The sequence below is a fragment of the Sturnira hondurensis genome, unplaced genomic scaffold, assembly GCF_014824575.4.
Source record: "Sturnira hondurensis isolate 20B ecotype Veracruz unplaced genomic scaffold, ASM1482457v3 Scaffold0007406, whole genome shotgun sequence".
Lineage (NCBI taxonomy): Eukaryota > Metazoa > Chordata > Mammalia > Chiroptera > Phyllostomidae > Sturnira > Sturnira hondurensis.
In genome coordinates, this window is record NW_028080037.1 from 8,719,058 (window position 1) to 8,738,853 (window position 19,796).

Below are 19,796 nucleotides of genomic sequence, written 5' to 3' on the forward strand. Positions count from 1 at the left end.
TCCACAGAAGAAACTGTTAATAGTTTCCAATAGGTGCCCACCTAGAAAAAATTTATGCATTTATAGGTGCATTTATGCACTAAAACGAATCTCTGTAGAAAAATGTTTGCATCAAAATTTATGTTCTCACCAACAGTGCATAACAGTACCTCTGATACTTTTTGAGCCAGAAGCAAGGAGAAGTTTTTAATTGAAATTCTTTGCACGATAACTAAATTTTATCACTACTTAGCATTTTACTATCCTGACTGTAGGCCAAGTACTTAGCCTTTAAAGTCTCAGCTGATTTATGGAAGTCTCTTTGTCCTCCAGTGGAATCAGGGAGAGGACCAGGCTTGGGTTTGTTTTGTTTTTTCTCCGTTTGCTGCTCCTGACCCCGCCGGCAGTGGGGCAGTGGCGTCATCCCTGGGAAGAAACTCCCAGGACTGTGGCTTCTGGGAGAGCAGCCCGCCCCGAGGAAGAGGCCCTTCCCCTCGCAGCTGTGGGGAGTGCCGGAGAAGAGCCCGGCTCTGGGCGTGCACGTTCCAGTCCCAGCCCTGCCACCTACCACCCAGGAGGCCTCAAGCAGGCTGCATAACCCTCTTTCTGCCTCGGTTCCTCGTTTGTAAAGGGTTCATAAGAGTACCTGCTTTATGGAATTGTCAGGTTAAATGAATCTGTTTGTCAAGCTTTGGACATATTGCCTGGCGTGGGCCAGTTAGCAGTGTGCGTCCCGTAATTTCTACCATGCATAGTTTGATTCTGGCCTCTGGTTGTGACTTTTACATCCTGTTTCCCCTAATATGTCAGTCACCTGTGAGGTCAGGTCTCATTTGTGCAGGTGTTCACTGGTTTTGCAACTTAGTACGCAGAGAACTGAGGTGCCCCGGATTCCAGTTACGTATCCTTCATCCCTGAGGATTACGCAGCAGGAAGCCCCTGGGGCTCGCTGTAATCTCACTGTGGGGAGGGGCTCTCTTCCTGCTCCAGGCAGGCTGTCTGTCTGGGGCAGGCTCCGAGCCTGTTACCTGTTAGCTGACAAGTCTTTGATGATATAGCTCCTGTGTTTTGCCTTCTCAGGAGGTGGGGGAGGGGGGCGGCAGTTGGTTTCCTAAGGCTGTCTCCTTTCTCGGGCTTTACAAAAACTTTTCTGATCCCTTGTGAGCTCATTTGTTCAGACAAGAAAGACTGAATATTTACTTTTTCATTTTCCATCCATTATGCTTTCAAGTTTGGGTTATCTCATTTCTCAAGTTTTCAGTGTAGTGAGGGGATGGATATATTTAATGCTAGCCTGGTTTAAATTTTTCATATTTTTAATAAATTTTTCATCTGGCAGCTCCTATTTCTCTTTAACTTATCCAAGTAGACTTATTTCTACACCATCATAATATTTTGATAAAATCCTAGTGGATGTATTTGAGAAACCACTTAAAGGGACCGTGCGCACAAAGTGAGGCTGGGAGCAGCCTCTAGCTGTGGATGGGCCTGGCACTTTTGGACGCCTCTGAACATTTTCAACCCAATGAAAAGCATTAACTATAAGAATCTGCTGATTAATACCTTAATTTTATGAAAATTCATTTTTAAAAGTTTATAGTGTCTCAACTTGTTACTGGTGTGTTTCATTGGAATTTTGAAATTGAAGGAAGTAAATTTGTGGCAGGAAGGCGCTGACGCGTCCTTTGGAGTCCGACAGCTGCCACTGGTCTCCTGAGTTTGTTGTGAGCGCCGCACCGTTCAGGCCCAGTGGTCGCGGCCGCAGTCGCTGGCATTCACTCTGCACTGGCGCGCTTCTCGGTTTCTCCACGTGAGAGCGTCCATCGGACGTGAGGGGAGCCACGCTTCTGTCTGTGTCGCTTCCCTTAGTTCTGCAGACACAGGACTTCCCACCCGGTTGCATTTGATGGGTTTTTGCTTCCTCAGAAAAACCGGCATCTTTAAGAAATTCAATGGTCGTGTAACGTTGCTATGTAGATAAAGCGTGTTGCCCTGCTGCTATCCTATAATATACTGTCGTCATTCCCAAGAGTTTCATGTGTGGTGCGGTGGGCCACTTTGCCTGTGGATGCCGTGTTCTGGCTGCATCTGAGCGCTGGCCTGGCAGAGCGTGTCCCCGCACATCGGGTGAGGTTGGTATGAGGCCATTCGCAGCAGCGTTTGCCTGGAGCTGCGGCCATTGGAGGCTGGTGTCGGCGCCTCTGGCCTGGGTGACTCAGAATCAGACGAAGGCTTTATGAGAACAGAGAGTTTGGTTTATCTCCGTTTGTAGCTGGTGCAGAGCTGGGGTTTAGCTGGCGTCCATTGTTGATCACGTGTGATCAAGGCAGACGGCGAAGTTGATGTAGAGTACCTCTGAGTGGGGAGCTGAAGTCTCTCTACCTGGGGAAGTGCTCCAAGGTGCTTTTTTGGGTTAGTTGGGGGATATCCTTGCTGTGTCTGTGCGATGAACGCATTAGCCTTTTAGAGGCACCCCAGCTGTCTGAGCATCAGATAATAATGGTTCGGATTCATTCATACATCTGGTGGCCAGCACGGCGTGTGTTCATCCCAGATAGTTGTGGGGCACCGGATGTGCTCCCGGCACTGGAGTGGGAAACAGCCCTACCCACAGATTTCCACACACTGGTCATTGTCTAGTAGCCCGGCTCTGTTAATAAACAGTTTTCTAAGGAGATGAAACCAAGCAATGAGCAAGGTGTGTCTATTTAACCTCAAGACAAGGCTTGTGCATGCAGCTGGTGTAATCGTTTCCAGCTCCCCCACCCCAACCCCCGCCGGGGATCACAGAGAGTTCGCGCTCTGTACATCAGTGCAGGTTCCCAGGCTTGTGAAGCTCACAGGCCAGGCCTCGGGACCACACTGGGAATTGTCAGCATTTTCTCTGCCCAAGTAAAGTCATAGAAAAATGCCTATTGTCTGTTTTCACTGTTAAAGATCAGATTTTTAAACATCTTTTTTAAAAAGAGTGTTTAAAACGAGGAATGCATTCACCTAGAAATCAGGAGACACAAAAAGGAAGGGTGTACGATGGGGTGACCCCTCCCCACTTTTCCGGCTTGCCACTGAGCTGCTTTTTCTGGAGCCGCATCAGCATTGCCAGTTTCCATGCATCCTTCTGGAGATGTTGTGCACATGTGTAAGCGAATTTTCCAGACATTCTCTCAATCCCCCCCTTTTAAAAAGCATAAGTGGTAAAATATTGCCCTGGCTGGTGTAGCTTAGTGGATTGAGCACGGGCCTGCGAACCACATGATCACAGTTCGATTCCCAGTCAGGGCACATACAAGAATCACCCAAGGAACGCATCAATAAGTGGAGCAACAAATCGGTGTTTCTTTCTCTCTCTCCTTTCCCCTCTCTCTAAAAATCAATAAAAAATTATTATTGTGCCCTGGCTGGTGTAGCTCAGTGGATTGAGCACAGGCCTGTGAACCACATGATCACGGTTCGATTCCCAGTCAGGGCACATGCCTGGGTTGCAGGCCAGTTCCCAGTGGGGGATGTATGAGAGGCAACCATACATTGATATTTCTCTCCTTCTCTTCCCCTCTAAAGATAAATAAAAATCTTTAAAAAAAAAACATAAGTGGTAAAATATTATTGTTCTGCACCTTGCTTTTTCCTTAAACAAAATCTCTTTTCATTCTTTAATCCTCACCCAAGGACATGTTTATTAATTTTGAGGGGTGGGGAGAGGCATTTACGTCAGAGAGAAACATCTGCCAGTCACTTCCCGTACGTACTCCCACTAGAGATCAAACCGGCAACCTTTTGGTGCCTGGGACAATGCTCCAGCCGGCTGAGCCACTGGCCAGGGCAACAAAAGCTCTTACAAATCATTTCATCATGGCTCATTACGTACTAGAGAACTTCCTTGTGTTTGGCGGTTTTTTGTTGTGTTTTTTGCAGCTTTATGGCACTTCACCTGGGGGTGTGCCTTTGGCTGGTCCGCCCTTGCCACGTGTTCGGTTGCAGACGGCCACCGGCTGCTGTGGGTGGGACGGGGTCCCCACATGTGTATTTGGAGGGTTTGTTCCTGAAGGGAGACTTGCTGGGCCAGAGGGGCCTGCGCCTTTGTGTCCCGACAGCTATTGCCCTCTGCAGGTGGCGTCCCTCAGCAAGTGGCAGGGGGCCACCACACCTCCCATCTTCCTTGGCAGTTCTGTGACATCTTCTCTGTCACGGGGTTTCCAGAAAGATCACAACGAAATGAGGCCAGAGGGAGTATGTAGAGATGTGTCTGGTCCTGCTCGTCATGAAACTGTTTCGTGGCACTCTGCTTTGGGGGTGAAGGGTTGCCCATCCGCAGTCCCCCGGATGACCTAGATCCCATGCAATGGGACCGACCGACCACCCTCTCAGGCTGCCGTTAGGCAGGACAGAGCTGCGACCCACACTGACACGTGGTCCTTCTCGGTGCACTTGGTGCCATTGGAGGGAGAACCCATGGTTTTTTCAGACAGTGAGCTGACTCGCTTCTTTCTGTGAAACGAGGGGGTGGGACACCCTGCCTTTGGGCTTCTGCCCAGCATCCAGGGACTGGGGCCTCGGCTGCAGTGACCAGGTGGTTTAAGCTTTCTCCTTTGCCTGCAGAGGGGTGTTGAGTGTCCCACCACTGGAGCCACTGGCAGCTGGAGGCTTCTTTCTGAGAGGGGCTGAGGAATCGCCGCGTGCGGCTGCCTCTCTAGCCAGGTCTCCCTGAGGGCCGTGCGTGCTGCTGGCGGGGTGATTGGGCAGGAAGTCGGAACTTTCTCATCACTTCCCGTGTCCTGCTGGGCAGGGGGTGGTGAGAAGGGCTCCTCAGAGGTCTCTCACTTTCAGACGAAAACGGAAACCTAAGTTTTGCCGGTGCATTCTTGGGCTCTCAGACTTCAGTGGCGGACATGACCTTAGAGGTGGCCGCTGCTAGGTGGCACGTGATCGTGAAAGAAAGCGAATGCCACAGCAGCTCCTCTGACCCCACCCCCGCCTTGCTGCAGTGCAGAAGTCAGCATCAGCTCCGTTGTCCACCTTTGTCCCCGAATGTCCCTTTAAGATTTGTTTCTGTGTCTCGTATTTCCTGAATCTGTCAGTCTTCCAACCAGGAAAACGTGTGTGTGATGCTGTGTCATCTTTGTTAATTCTTTTTTGCTCCCGAATTAAATTTTGCCCTCAGAGGTGGCGGCTTGGAAGATAGAATTGCCTCATTCCAGACCATTATGTTGACGACGAGCCTCATGCCTCACGGAGGAAGAGGCCCACTTAGGGCTCTCAGCGTCACTGTGCATTTGGGCCTGCTTCCTAATTTGGTTCTGAAGTGCTTAGCATGCGGCGCACATCCTAATTGGGGGGCACTCGAGTGAAGTCATGCTGAAGGCCGGGCGTGTCTGACAAGGACGCTGGCTTGGCGCTGCCGCCTCAGCTTACATCACGCTGGAAAATAATTGCTAGTGTCTCTCATGATAATCATTCCCTTCACACGGACGCAAAGAGACTCGGGATTGGTTGCCTGCACTTGTCACGACGAGCAGTGTCTGTCTGGGAGAACTTTGGAATCAGACACACGCGCTCCAGGCTTCCGACCCCAGTCTCCCGTGGGGCCCCAGGAGATGTGCCCACTCCCTCTTTTGTTCAAGATGCCATCCCAGGGAGAGGTGGGAAGCTCGGGCTTTCACAAGCAGGATGAATGATTTAAAACTGAAAGGTCACAGCATGTTGCATTTCCTTTTCACTTGCACTGTAAAACCGTTAGTGTTTTATCTTTCCTTTATTCCCGGGGAAGCTTAGGAAGATAGTTCTTGGAGACCAGTTTTCTAGGTTATTGACTGGTGTCAACTACCAGAAGGATCAGTTTCTGTTGCCTAGGTTACAGTCATTGTTAATGACTTTATTGAGCACGTGCTACGTGCTGCGTTTCTGACTGGCACTGGAAACAGAGGGATGGATCAGGCATGACATCTGCCTCAGGGCCTGCAGCCTCATGTTCCTTACCGACGACTGAGCAATGGAGGGGTTGTTTTCTCCGCACTGAGAGGCACGCCAGGTCGTAGGGAGACCTTCACCGTGAGCTTCCTGAGTTCCGAAGTGATGAAGCACCACTCAGATGAATAGGTGGGGACTGACCATTCAGATGTGGTTTGTACGTGTCTTAGTGTTTAAATGGCGTCAGTAAGTGATATAATTGTTCATGTAATTTCATAATACATGAGATTCTCCTGATGTGTTGGTAGGACCCAGAAGCAGCTCACGGAGCCCTCGGGGTTCTCTGGACAGACAGGAAACATCTGACCTGGGCACCTTTGGGGGCCTGACTGCCTCTGATGTCCTACGCAGCCACGACAGTGAGTCTGTGGAAAGTTTCTTAGACGGCTGCTGCTGCTGCTGCTGGTGGACGCAAAGAGGGCTGTAGGGCCCCCAGCAGTCCTGAAGGACTCCCCAGCAGGGCAGTGACCTTGTAGGAAGTACACACAGGGAAAGCTGTCTTCCGCTAAGTCAAGGTAGTGGCCAAACCATTGGGGCTGAGCCAGATAAACCTTTGTCAGGTTACTAACATGCGGAGGTAGGTCCCGTGCCTGCTAGATACTGAGCACCAGGACCTCCCTACCCCCACCAGCCCTGGGGTCCGTGCAGGGAGTTCATCAGGAAAGCCTGGGCAAGAGGGCACTTCAGGCAGAGGCGTCAGGCTTGGAGGAAGGGTCCCCGAGGGCCCAGGGGGCAGCGCAGAAGTGGTCCAGGTCGCTGGAGCACAGGTGCCTTGGGGTGGCGTGGGAACCGGGCTCAGGTCCTTTTGTCGAGATGGCGGTCTGTGCTTCTTCAGCAGGTTCGTTTCCCCAGAAGTGTTTTGAAAGCATGCATTCGGGGAGCAGAGGCAGGTCAGTTTAGCGTTGTGCAGCACTAATGCACCAAGTTCAAGTGGCTGCCGAGTCATGTGGCCTATCGGCCTTGGAGGAGTGAAGCCTTTTGTGGAGGAGCCTGGCCCTGTGTCTGAAACATCTTTCGCCTCCACTCATACTTGCATCGTGTTTTAGACCAGTGGCACTTGTATCACTTTCTGATTTTCAAAAACACTGATCAGCGAACATGCTTGGAGCCCTGAGCAAGCTCACAAGACTATTCATTACCTTGAAGTATATATATGCTGATTATTGCCTTTTTCTGGCTTGCTTTTGAATTAATCTTGGAATCTTATTTAGGGCCTAATTTTTCTAATGGCCTTCCCAACTCTTTGTGTTGACCTTCCACCCTGGTTTGCCATTTCCCACCCATGGGGGCCTATGAACGTGGGGTTGGTCTTTGCTTTTATTTCATTCTGTGCACGGGCACAGCTTTGGTTGCCTCCTGCCAGGTGCGTCTCGGGCCCAGGCAGCACGTAGGTTTGTTACAGGGGCTGGAAATCAGTGTGCTTTTTAGTCAATGCAGGTCCCGGGGAGGGCTGTCGGAAATGTTTGCCTTTGCTCAGGAGGAACAGGGCAGCCCTGCAGGCTGGGTGCGCCTTGGCCGTGTCTCCTGACGGTTGAGGCTGCGGGTGTTGGTTTGGAGGGGTGTTGGTTTGGAGGCGGGCAGGGGAAGGGCACGCGGAGGATGGCCTGAGTGAGTGTGGGTGTCACGGCGTTAAAGGTGTTTCACCAATTTCAGATACACAGGGCAGCTCACATGAGACTAATGAAATACTGTGGAGAAATTTTGCCTTTTATCCAATATGTAGATGAGTATGATTTATTAATTTCCTCAGCGCTTTCATCTTCTGTAAGGCACTGTGTGAGACAGGGCGCTTGTAATTAACATCAATTATTGAGTTGCAGATGAATTCTTGTAATGGACGCAGAGTTACTCTTTTATGCATTGTCTTAGTGTGTTATTAATTTACAGAGTAAATCTGGTTTCATAGGTGGGCGAAGGAAAACTTCAGCTCCGTCCACATTTGAATGCTCTCATTCCGCACACTGAGGGGCTTGGGAGGAGTGGCGAGGTGTGCGCTGTGTCGCTCACTCGAGGCCGGGAACCTGAGGAGCAGCCCCTGCCTCGCCTCTCCTGCTCCAGCCCGATGCCTTGCGTGAGAATCTCTGACGGGGCCCGGGCCAGATCCAGTACCTTCAGACCTTTCCAGGTTAGGGCCTTGGGCCCAGGCTCTACCCACTCCCCACCCCCGGTGGCCTCTGCCCTGTGGCATTTCCCTGGGTGGTGAACCCTTACCTCGTGTTGACAGTAAGTTTTAAAACCTACTGGAAAAGACCTGGAAAGAATTCCTCTCCAGCCCTCGCCCCACCTTTCCTGTCTCTGCCTCCTGTCGGTGCCCTTCCTCACAGTCCGTTTGGGGTTTTGTCAGAGCAGCGCCTGCGCGCGTGGGTAGGCCCTGGTGCACACCTTCTGCCTGCTCTCCAGTCCCACAACCTCCGCCCCCGCCCTGTGTTCCAGCCCCGGCCCGGGGCAGACTGCCCTGCGAATTTTCGTATTCTCCAGGGCAGCGGCCCGCCCTCTCCCCTCCATCCTTGTCCTCGCAGGACAGGCTCGGGCAGATTCCCACTTGTCTGAAGGAGCCTGTTCCAGCTGCTTCGGCTCTCTGTGAATGTCCGCCTTCTCTGCCCGCACGGCTCGTAGGTCCCGCGTGTCCCGTTTTGACACTGTTGCTGCCTGGCACTGTCCTCAAGTAGAGGGGTGTCAGTTGGGAGGCAGATAGTGGGCACTTATTGCTGGCTAACACTTTTTAGTGGTGGAAATTGGTTTTGGCTTGGAGGCAGGGTAGGTGTTGTTCAGGGTCCTTGGAAAGTAGCAGGCGTCAGGAAAATGCGGCTCTCTGCACCCCGGCCTCAAGGCTGCTGGCTCAGGGACTCAGGCGGCCCGAGACTCCGCATGTCTGCCGAGTGCTGCCCATGCTGAGAGGGGGTCGGGGTTAAAGAGCCTGGGCTTGGAAGCCCGCCCACCTGGGTGTGCGTCCTGGTCCCAGAACTTCACTGCCACGTCTGGAGTTTGACACCTGTGGCATCGGGGACCAGGCGGGAGAAGCGTCGTGGCAGTGTCTTGCCCGTAGGAGAGCGCTATCGATGTTAAGCGTTATTAACAACTCTTTCTGCAGGAGTCGGGAGGAGGCACATGGGAGGGCGGCAGACATGGGCCTGGGAGGCGGAGGGTGGGCCCGCCGAGTGCGTCCTCCGCTGCTGCCGTCACCTGTGTGATTTGGGCCAGTTATTTAGAGTCACTTAGCCCCCATGTCTGTCTACACAGAAGGTAGACGGAGCACTTGTCCATCTTCCTCTCGGGGGCTGTGAGAAGCAAACAGAACAGATTCGGAAAGGGTGTGTGATGGGCACGTAGTGACTGTCCCCAGCAGCTACTGTGTACAGGCGCGCCCCTCGAGTGGTTCTGAGGGAGTTAGACCCCCAGGGTGTGGGCGGGGTCGGGGGTGGGGGCGTGGCTGCACTGTCTCTCCTACACCAGAGGCCCCGGTGCTCACTGGGTGTTCACTCTCTTCCATCAGCTGTCACTTGCCTTGGTTCCTCGGTTCAGCAACATTCGGCTTGTCCGGCCACTTCTAATCTTTCGCTGAGTCCAACTTGAAGCCAAACTAGCAGTTGCCGGGTAGCCAATGAGAAATGTCATCCCAGGCCAGTGTAGAGCCCTGGGTCTCATGCAGACGTCTCTCCCTCCCAGCCATCTCGTGACCTTCCCGTCTGAAAAACAATACCCACGTTGCCTTTCGTGTTCAGGGGTTCACTCCATAGCACGCAGAGGATGGCCTCAGTCTTCCTCCCAGAACAAAACAGATTTCATAATAGCTGCTCACGGGCCCCGTAATTAGCTACACGTCATTGCTGTTTGTGAAGCGCTTTGAAACTGTCCCTGCTCTTCACTGGGATGGGCCTGCTGGGAGCACAAAAGGAAGCTGGAAAGGTTTTCTGCTTCAGTCACACATTTACATCATAATCACAGTCTTGTCACTGGACTAAAGGCTCTGGCCTTGAACACTTCCTGTTTGCCGCTGCTGAACCAGCTCCTCAAGGCCGCACGTTGCTCTGGTGCTGGGACAGGTTGTCCGGGAGATCCCCAAGCAAAGCAGAGAGCGTCTTTGCTCACGCCACCAAGTAAACCGCCTCCCTGGCTGTTTCCAGCTCCACCGTGCTGTGTGTGCGTGTGGAGCGGGAGGCCGGACTGTGTGTGCCTGCATCCTTGCCAGAGCGCACTCTTGCTCTCTGGGTTCCTTTCAGGCTTAGGTCACAATAGGTGCTGGTCTGGCCTCGCTCTGGTCCTTTGTAGACATCTGCCCACATCACAAAAGCCCCGCATTTGGCACGGTCTGTGGTGGTTGGCAGTGCCTTCCCGGGCAGAGTCCAGTCCTGGAACAGCGGGGGCTGCAGGTGCATTGGCACGTGGTGGTGGGGAGCGCACACGGGCCTTGCCGGCTTGATGCCTGGCGGCGCTCAGCAGCACCATCCCAGCCCTGCAAGATCTTGGCCTCGAGGACTTGTCACTCCAATTAAAACTTAAACATGGAAGCGGCCCAGGCCGCGTCTCCCTTTGTGCAGCGTGTGAGCGTGGGCCGGGCCAGAGCATGTCACGGAAGCTGTGCAGGGGCGCTCCCGCTCCGGGCCCGTGCCTGCCAGGGCTCCGTGTCTTCTAGCTCCGCACCTTGCTGGTGGCTGCTGCTAAGTGCACCTGAGAGGCAAGGTTTGTTTGCCAACAGAAAGTCACCTCTGGGACAGTGGTGAAAGTCACTTTCCACATGTTCGCAGATACGCCTGTTACCAGGCCTCACGCCCTGACTTGTGTCTGGCAAGGACTTGCAAAATAGTCTCTCTGGCTGCTCGTCAAAAATTACATCATATCGGAGTAAACTGCTTTCAAATCAGACATCCATTATTCATGTATATTAACTGCTTTTTTATTTTTTTATTGGATGTTTTGTGTATGATTTACTCTTTCCTCACTAGCTCCCTCTCCCTTCCCAATTGTCTCTCTTTCTCACTGTTTTTTTTTAATCTTAGCTCATCTGTGAATTTGTAGGGGTGGTTCACTTATCTTTGTACGTGAACAGCACTACGCAGATACCCCATTTTTTTTTAGTGAGATTTCTGACTCTGTTGTGTGGGTCATATTTATGCTGGGTGAGAACAACAACTGGGGTTGCTCACTGAGTGAACTCCGCCCAAACGATGGGAGGTCTTTTTCTTTGTGTCTTTTATTATTATTATTTTTTTTAATGAGCATTGTTAGTCTTGCACTTCAAGATCCTGATGAATGAAACTGTCCCTCCCGCTTCTGAACCAGCTCAGCACGTGGCTGTGCCTCCGCGTGTTCGCTCGCGTGCGTGGGGCACAGCTACTCTGCACGGCCAGCCCGGCCGGGATGCGCGGCAGTCCTCCCCCACACACTCATCCTTCCGTGAAGTGTGGGCCAAGGGCCTCCTCTGTGCCAGGCACAGTGCGTGTGTCCTCGGAAGCCTCGGCTCACCCCAGACCCTCGTGCTGGGAGGCCCCCCCGGCATCCGGCCCCTGGTGATCGAGGTATGTGGCCCCGGGTCAGGAGTCATTTGTGCCAGATAGAGTGTGCTCTCCTTGTTTACCCACAAGTCAGCGTCGTCATGGTGACGTATGGTCAGTGTTTGTGCGCCGTTACTATGCACATTTACCTGGATCTTTTTGCTCAGGAGTCCTTTCAGCATCTCAGACCTCCTTTTTTGGAATGATTTTCTGTCTTCTGAAAATATACTCGCTGGAAGTTCCTTTCCTGAGGGTCTCTTAGCCACAGGTGTCCGTCTTGTTTTCATAAAGCAAAATTGTTATTTCCCCCTCAGTGAGGTAGTGTGGCCAGTCCTTTGTGATTCTAGGTTGACAGCTCTTTTCTCTTGGCCCTGGGAAGAGACCATTGGCTGCGTCCTCTGCTGGTGCCACCAAGATGGTGGCTGTGTTCCCCGCCCCCTCGAGTTCTCTCCTTCTGGACTTGGGCTCCGTAGGGTCGGGCCAGCGTGTCGTCACCCCCTGCTGTCCACGGCTCATTTGTGCTTTCCTCCCTGACTGGGTAATTTCTGCAAATCTGTCTTCCAGTTCGCCACATTCTCTCTTGGACTCTGTTTAATTGCTTGTGTAACTTATTCATTGGCGTTTTAATTTCTAGAAAGTCTATTTGTGTTGTTTTTCAAAGCTGATAGTCAATTTTCTGCTTTTGACCCCTGCCCTGTTTTATTTCGGAAACATTTTCTTTATCTGATATTCTTGGAAGTCTAATTCTTCTGTCTCTTTTCTGCTTGTCACTTACAGTGAACTATTTCTTCCTGTATTTGGAACTTTGTTTTTACTAAGAGCTCGTATTTGGCTGATCTCTGAAGGGGCCTGGGTTGAGCGGGTCTTCCTTCTGAGAACATTTCTGCCAGGTGCCAGGGGGCACGCTACCATCCTGGAAGGACTGGAAACTGGTCATTCGGGGGTAGTTGGCCTCCCTGGTGGTATAAATTCAGCCTCTGAACCTGCGTGAGGGCAGATTTGTGACTGCCCGGAAGGGTGGAAGGGCGACGTATTTAACAAATACCTGGTCTGAATACCTCTAGACCAGGTGGTTGTTAAATTTGCACCCTTCCGTGCCTTCTGGTGGCAGTGGGGGCAGTCCCCCGTTCAGGAAGCGTTTGCAGGTAGTCGCCAGTTCTTCCTGGGGAGGCGGGGGCTGCCTCACCTTGAGCTCCGCCCACTGCAGGGACAGTGGCTGCTTCTCAGCTCTCTCCTTTGTGGTTTGGTTGGAAAGACAGTCCTGGGTGCCGAGTGGGCTGGGTCACCCCTGGGTCACCCCTGGGCAATGGCTGACGCTTCCCCAACATGGCCGCTGCCTCCCTCCTGACTCTACATGGCTGTCCCCGCTGCCCACACCAGCTGCTAGGACGGGGCTGCAAGGCGGGTCTCCTCCTCAGAGAGGCGAGTCCCACAGATGCAGGCGCAGGACAGCTGGTGCCGCACACCAGCTGGCGAAGAGGTGGCTGGTTTCGGCTGGCTGGCAGCAGGTGGAGGCTTCTGCACATCCTCCGCTGTCCGTTCCAGTGCCCGCTGCGTGGAAGATGACTGATACACGCATGTTGCTGACAGGCCCTTGCTGGAATTACAGCATTGTTTACTTTCTCTCCAAGTCAGAAACAAGCATTCGTCAGCATGGAGTTGAATATCTATAGAGGAAAACAACGAGATTTACCTGTAGGTTTTGACCAAGGAAGAGCTCTCGTGCCATTTAGGAGAGAAAACAAACTGTGGAACAGTTATTCCTGTCATAGAATAATTGCATATGCACATGTAGGGAGAGGAGGAGACAGACAGACACGGGACAGACGCGTGCAGAAGGGGTCGGCGGTGTGCACATTCAGCTGTTCACGTGCTGATTTCTGAGAGATGGACAGACAGAGGTCTCCACTTTTTGTTATGTAATTCTGTCATGTTAGATTAACTAGAACAAAATTGATAGTTAGGATTCCAAGACTAGGATTTATGCAAACGACGCTAAGATCGTGAAGAAGACGGTGACAGACAGGCTGAGAGGATGCTCTTTGCAAACAGCACTTGCTCCCCTAGGCGCCCACGAGGTCTGAGGTCTGCGGGCAGGCTAATGACGGAGAGGGGGTGCCGCCCATTCATTCTGAGCACGGCGCCTCCTGCAGTCAGCTTTGCAGAGTGCACACCAGTCTGGGTGGGGCTTCGCTATTTTAGAAAATAGCGAAAATCCTTAAAGAACCATCTGCCTCCTGGAAAAACTCTGCCCTGTAATCGCCATTTAAGCTCTTTTGTAATATCCACTTGGTACTTAAAAGAAAAAACTCCCCAGCAGCATCTATTGATTTGGTGGTCACATTAGTGCAGAGTGTTTTCTCCAAGATTTTAGCTACGGGGAGCTGTTCCCTTCTTCCCAGCGCACCCACACACCTCTGAGAGTGAGGCGAGTGGCCATGGGTTGGGGCTCACCCAACCAGGGCAACGAAGAGAAAAATTAGTCTAATGCGTGGTCTTAACGAGAGGGAGAGGGTGAGCATGAATAATTAATCCCACCAGTCCGTGGCAGTCAGATAAAATGAAGTCCCATTTGCTCAGCCTTATTCAAAGAGAGAGAGTGCAGGAGAGGGGGGGAGAAATGGTAAAGGTCGTCAGGGGACTTGTCACGGGGGAAGAACCGCCTCTGGTAGGGGTAATGTGCTTTCTAATCTCTGTGGTCTTTAACTAAGCGGCGTGATGGAGGTCCTCTTTGCTAGCTCTGGCTCAGTGAATTATTGAGCATTTTCGAAAGTGCTCGACTCCTGACAGCTAACTTAGATGTCTTCATGCAGAGTCGTCTTGGAGTGGAATGAGATCTCACTGTTTCCCTCAGAAATGACCCGTCCACTTGTCCAGAAGGAACTTCTAGAAAAGGTCAAGAATAGGAACGGGCTCAATATCAGATTTTAATCTGTGTCTTTACCGTGGACGTTTCATATTTTAAAGGCCGGCCTTCATGCTATAGAACTACGTAAAAAACAAGATATTGAGCTCAAGAACCCTATTAAAGTCTGATTATAGGGCTAGTCCACCGATGAGCGCCGGCTGTTACTTTGGTCTGGGCCGTGCGGTTGCTGCTTTTAAGTTTTTCCTTTCCAGGAGCTGATTTTATGCAGTTTAAAGGTTATTCATGGAAGATGGAAGGTTTGATTATTTCTACATTCTTACCTGGAGAAATTATCTTATTTTGGATATTTTAGAATTGTTGAAAATGTCTCAACAATTGATGGAAACTTTTATTTTCAACTGCATGAAAATAAAAGTAAAATGTACCTTGCTCTCTATGGTCTCTATGGATTAACAAGGCATCTTAAAATTTGAAATCATCCTCTTTCAGATGCCGTAAGCAATAACTATAGTTAGTTAAATTCAGTGTTGCCTGGACTACTAGGAATTTCCCAAGATCCACTTGTTAGAAATGTACGTTGACATTGAGATTGATGGAGTTCAAGGGGGAGGCAGTTGACGGTATTAATTTCTCGCTACTGAAACAAGAACCTGTGTACTAGTACTTGATAAGGAGTAGGCCGACAGGAAAAAGAAAGCACGCTCTCTGTGTATACTAAGGGTCGGGAACCTCTCTACAAAATATGAATATTAAAGCTTTCGAGTTCAGCGATCGGTTTCAACCCTATGATCAACCCAACAGTATAAATGTATGCACAGAACTCTGTTAACCAGGAGGCTTTGAACTGTGTCGATTTTCTGGCGAGAACCAGGTCCTCAGGACTTACCGCAAATGCCCCATAGCAGCATTTAATGTTCATTAAGTTGAATCGAATACTAAAATTTATTCGCAGTAAAAGACTTAAATAATCTTCACAAAGATTATTTATGAATCACCCTTTTATTTTTCTTTTCTCTGGAGAGAAGGCATGAAAGGGTGAAACTTAACAAGTACCTGGTCTAGAGGTCAAGAACACCTCTTCACTGGCCTCCATGGCTTCTGGAACGGAACTTCTTAAATGAGCAAGTGGAGAGTGACTCGAGAGAGAATCACCAGGGCCAGGACTTTGGGTCTGGGTGTGCGGTTCGTCTCGAGGGAAGCACCTAGTGGGTGACTGAAAGCTTCGTCCCCCTAGACGTGCGTGCTGTTCTTTCGCCTTCTGCGCTGCAAATACAGGCGGAGGGGACGGGAGCCCGTGCCAGCATCTGCCAGCTCTCCCGTTAGTTCCAGCCAGAGGCAGTCACCACCTTAGCTCCCACGCCTCTGTCTCTGGGCTGGGAAACTGGGAAGCGTCATCTCCTCGTTTGGCATTCTTGTCCACGTCCTTTGAGTTTGCACCCTGGGCTGGGGAACTCTGGATTCCTGTGTTTTCTTTTGCATTTCCTTTGGTCGTTTAACAGCCACGCCCTATAATAGCATCACCTGGAAAAGGCCAGGGTGTTTGGGGGCAGCATAGAACGCCTTTCACAGGAGCTGAGGTGACAGGCCCGCCCCGGACGAGGCTGAAACAAAGTGTGTGGGATGCGGGTCTGCCATGTGTAATGGGACGCTTGCATGTGCTCTTTCTCCCCAGATCCTGATCTACAGCCTGGAAGCAGAACGCTGCCTCTCGAAGCTGGGTAATGCGCTGGGTGACTTCACGTGCGTCAACCTCAGGGACAGCCCTCCCAATCTCGTGGTCAGCGGCAACATGGACAGGAGGTACGTCTGAGGAACATGCAGGTTTTGTGGCCGCCACAGTTTCCGCTGCGGCCTGCGCGGTCTTCTCCGCTGCGCTCACACTCCTCCCTCCTCACCCCACAGCTTTGCCCACTTTGAGTTCAGCTGGTCCATGGATGCTGTCTGTGAGCGTGGGGAGCAAAGTCTCGTGTTAGGTAATAGTTGGACAGAGCTGCCGCTGCCTCATTTCTGCAACGAGGCGGGAAGGTTGTCTTTTAAGCCATTTGGTGGACGCAGTTGGTGGAAGGTCCAGTGAGGCCCCGTGGAGTGTCTTTTGTCTCCCTGCTGCAAAATTTGTTTGGCATTTAAAAGCTCACTTTCGAATATTAAAAACAATAACCTAAGGGATGAATCATGTTCAGCAAAATAGGGTTGCCTGCCAAATGATGTCAAGAGTGTATTTCAGAGCACTGCGGCGTCCCTCTGGTGACGGGGGCGGAGAGACCTCATGTGAGCAGACTCCGGTTTCTATTTAGGTGATTAGCAATCTTCCCTGGAACGCCTTGGCTGCGGGCGTCACATTTCCCCCGTCCAGGGTGCAGTGCCAGCCCCGGACGCTCCAGGAACTGTCAGCACAGAAGGATTAAAAGTGTTTGAAAAGACCCTCTGAGTCCAAATTTTAGGGGTTTTTCCCCTCCCCATGCCCTCTCCCCTTTGTCTTTTCTTTTCCTTTTAAAATTTTTGGCTGGTTATCTGCCATGTCTGATTCAGTGCCCTGAGGAGAGGTAGTGTGGCTGGAGGCCAGGGTCTGCTGGGGCGCCCCTCCTGCGGGCTCAGCTGCAGGTGGCGGGCTGCTCGGTGGGGGGGGGGGTCAGATCTCGAGGCGGGTGCTCCTTCATGCCAAACCCCAGATCTCTGTCACACCAGTGCAGCAGCTTGCAAAAGGTAATTATTTAGTCAAATAATATTTTCAGCTCCTGACCTTCACCTCTCTACCACCCCCTTCCCTTCGAGCCAGAAGAAAATGCGAGTAGGCTTTCCTCAAAGGGAACACTTGGTCATTTTTTTTCTCGAAGCCTCCTAAAATGGCTGATATTTCTGAGACCTGAGGATTGAACTCCTCACTGTGTCCGGTTTTTCGCTTAAGAGGAAGTATACTTGGTAAGTGGCCCCACGTGTGTCCCAGTAAATGGAACACGTCCGTTTGTAGTTTTACTCTCACGTTTCCGTTTCCAGACTGAGCTACACAAAGGCTCCAAGCTTATCTTATAGGATCGGCCCGGAGGGGCCTCGAAGCTCCTTGCTTTCCAGGGAGCAAGTGCCGGGGGTGCTTCGGGGCACCCAGGCGGGAGGGTTTGGGGTTGTAGGTCGCACTTCAGAGTTTGTTTACAGTGGGGCCATTTCGGTGGTCTGGCACAGCCAGGCTCCCAGGAAACCAAGACGGCGTTCCAGAGAGGAGACCGGCTTTCCGAGCTACTCGGCCCAGCTGGCTGTGGAAGGGCGGATGAGCCAGACTGGCGCGGCCACTGTCGGCGGCACCTTGGACCGTGCGTCCGAGGTGCTTGTCCTCAGGACATGCACTTGAGAGGGCGGACCTCCTCCTCTGGAGCCAGGATGCCAGATGGCACCACCATGGCCAGGGGAGGAGTGACATGCTCGGTGTAAAAGGGTTCTTGATCATTTTGCTGTCCAGAGTCACCGTGTTAAGTCCATTTTAATTAGCAAACCAGTGTTATTTTTTTAAAGCCTTCTGTCTCTGTGGCTGTAAAGAACAGACTCGTGCCTTGGAGTTGGGGGGGAAACTGTCCGAAGTGGCGTTGGATCGGGGCGGTCCCAGGTCTGTGTGCCAGCTCTCCGCCCACTGCGTGGAGTCAGGGACTTACCATCCACCTAGACTGTTCTTCCTGAGTCGGGGGCAGCGCTTGCCATGTAATTTGAAAGACAGGGTTAAAGACGGCACATGAAGAAAAGGGAAAAAAAAAGAAATCTGGACTTTTAAATGTAGTAGAGAGAAATGCTGTTGCGGTTCTTTTCCTTTCAAAGGCTTAGTGGCTGTGCGTGCGATCGCATTGGAGGCTCACCCAGGCTCACGCAGCTTATGTTTTATCTCAAAGGTGGGAGGACGGGGTCAAGTGCTGTGGAGGGAACTCCATCCTTGGCTGTTACTTCCCGGCTGATGCAATTTTTAAAACCTGGAACCTCCTTTTTTCTTTTTTTAATTAAAAAAATGAATTTCCAGTGCATTCTCTTAGTGCTTTATAAATAACTTGAAAATGAAATGGCCTCTAAAGATACATAAAACTGTCTCAGATTAAGACAAAAATAGTTTTTCATTAAAATAAGGACATTGGCCTGAGTTTGCAAACATGGGTGGAATTTGCAAGGAGTTTCTTTGGGCCTGGGTGTAGAAATAGGCTGAAATGGAAAATGAAAACAGGTCACCCAGCCCGCCTCCCTTTCCAGAAAAACGAGGGTGGAGTCTGGTCAGGGGGGAAATGGGATTGTTACTGGGCATTGCTTTTCCCTCGCTGGGAACAGGGATGTGAAGTGAGAGGGGGCGGGGCTGTGCACAGGAGCTTTAAGACTGTGGAGCGATGAGTGTTTCTCAGTGCCTGCTTGGTCTCTTCCTGCGAAACCAGGAAGAGCGATGCTGGTGGAGGAGCAGCGCACAGTAGGCGTCTGGGCGGAAGCTCCAGCCTGTGCTGCCTGCCGCAGACCTTCGCATTCTCGGGGCGCACCACACACTGGGTGCTTTGTATTTGTTTGGGGCGCACCTTTTCTTCTTGCAGTTTCACTCCTGTGAAACCGGGATGTGTCTTTTACAATGGCACCTTAAAACCAATTGGCAGAATTTTAAAATGTTACCTAAAGTAATGGTGCTTCTTCCCATCCAAGGTGTTGTCATTCAAACAAAAGTGAATTAATAGCTTAGGACTTAGAGCATCTATGAGAAGCCTGAACAGGTTACCAAGAGAAAGTCAACAGGGAAGAGTTTAAGGTTAACCTCTCTTTGGGGGCTCACGGAGCATTTCGGATCTGTAAACATCCCCCGTGAGGGAAGTGTCTGGCTGTGATTTCTTCAGGCGTGTTTTTCCGACCTTGTCCCCTGTCTCCTCCTTCTGGGACTCAGGCCTTTTACTGTGGGCCCACGGGCCTCTGAAGCTCTGTTCGTTGTTCCCGAAACTTTCTGTCCTCAGATGGCAACGCATCTGTGATTTAACTTCAGGGTAACTGATTCTTTCCTGTGTCACTCCCTTCTGCTGATGTGCTCCAAAGTGAGAGTTGGGGGTCTCTGTCAGGTCGGCAGTGGGTTGCCAAGGCAATGGCCATAGAACCAACAAATCCCACAGCTTTTTCTCTGTAATCTCATTATTTTTTAAAATTTTAGCAACGTGGCTGAGGTAAAATTCCATACCTACAATTCACCAATTTAAATGATATAATCCACTCTAAGGTTCACAAGGCTGTACAACCATCGCCGAGTTAGTTTTCGGGCGCTTTTATCACTGCAGGGGGCCTGGTATCCTGCAGCGGTCAGTCTCCGTTTTCCCCAACCCTTTAGCTCCGGGCAGCCAGCCACCGAGCTGCTTTCTGTGTCCGTGGACCTGCCCATTCTGAACACTTTGTGTAAGTGGAATCATACATCATGCCCTTTCCTGACCGGCTTCTTCCACTTAGCGTGTTTACGAGGGGAACCTGTTGCACCGACCACCACCCCTTTCCTTTCAGAGCCA

General features: G+C 51.3%; 1 protein-coding gene across 3 annotated transcripts in view; it reads left to right on the plus strand.

Moving 5' to 3' along the window:
* FBXW8 (F-box and WD repeat domain containing 8) overlaps positions 1-19,796 on the plus strand; it is a 104,447-nt gene that overhangs the window by 73,692 nt on the left and 10,959 nt on the right. For 2 of the 3 annotated variants that reach the window (XM_037052191.1, XM_037052189.1), the window contains one exon: positions 15,977-16,104. The exons of the other annotated variant lie outside the window; for it this stretch is intronic. In XM_037052191.1, the coding sequence (XP_036908086.1) occupies positions 15,977-16,104 (128 nt within the window). The remainder of the gene's footprint in view (positions 1-15,976; positions 16,105-19,796) is intronic. 3 annotated transcript variants of the gene reach the window in all.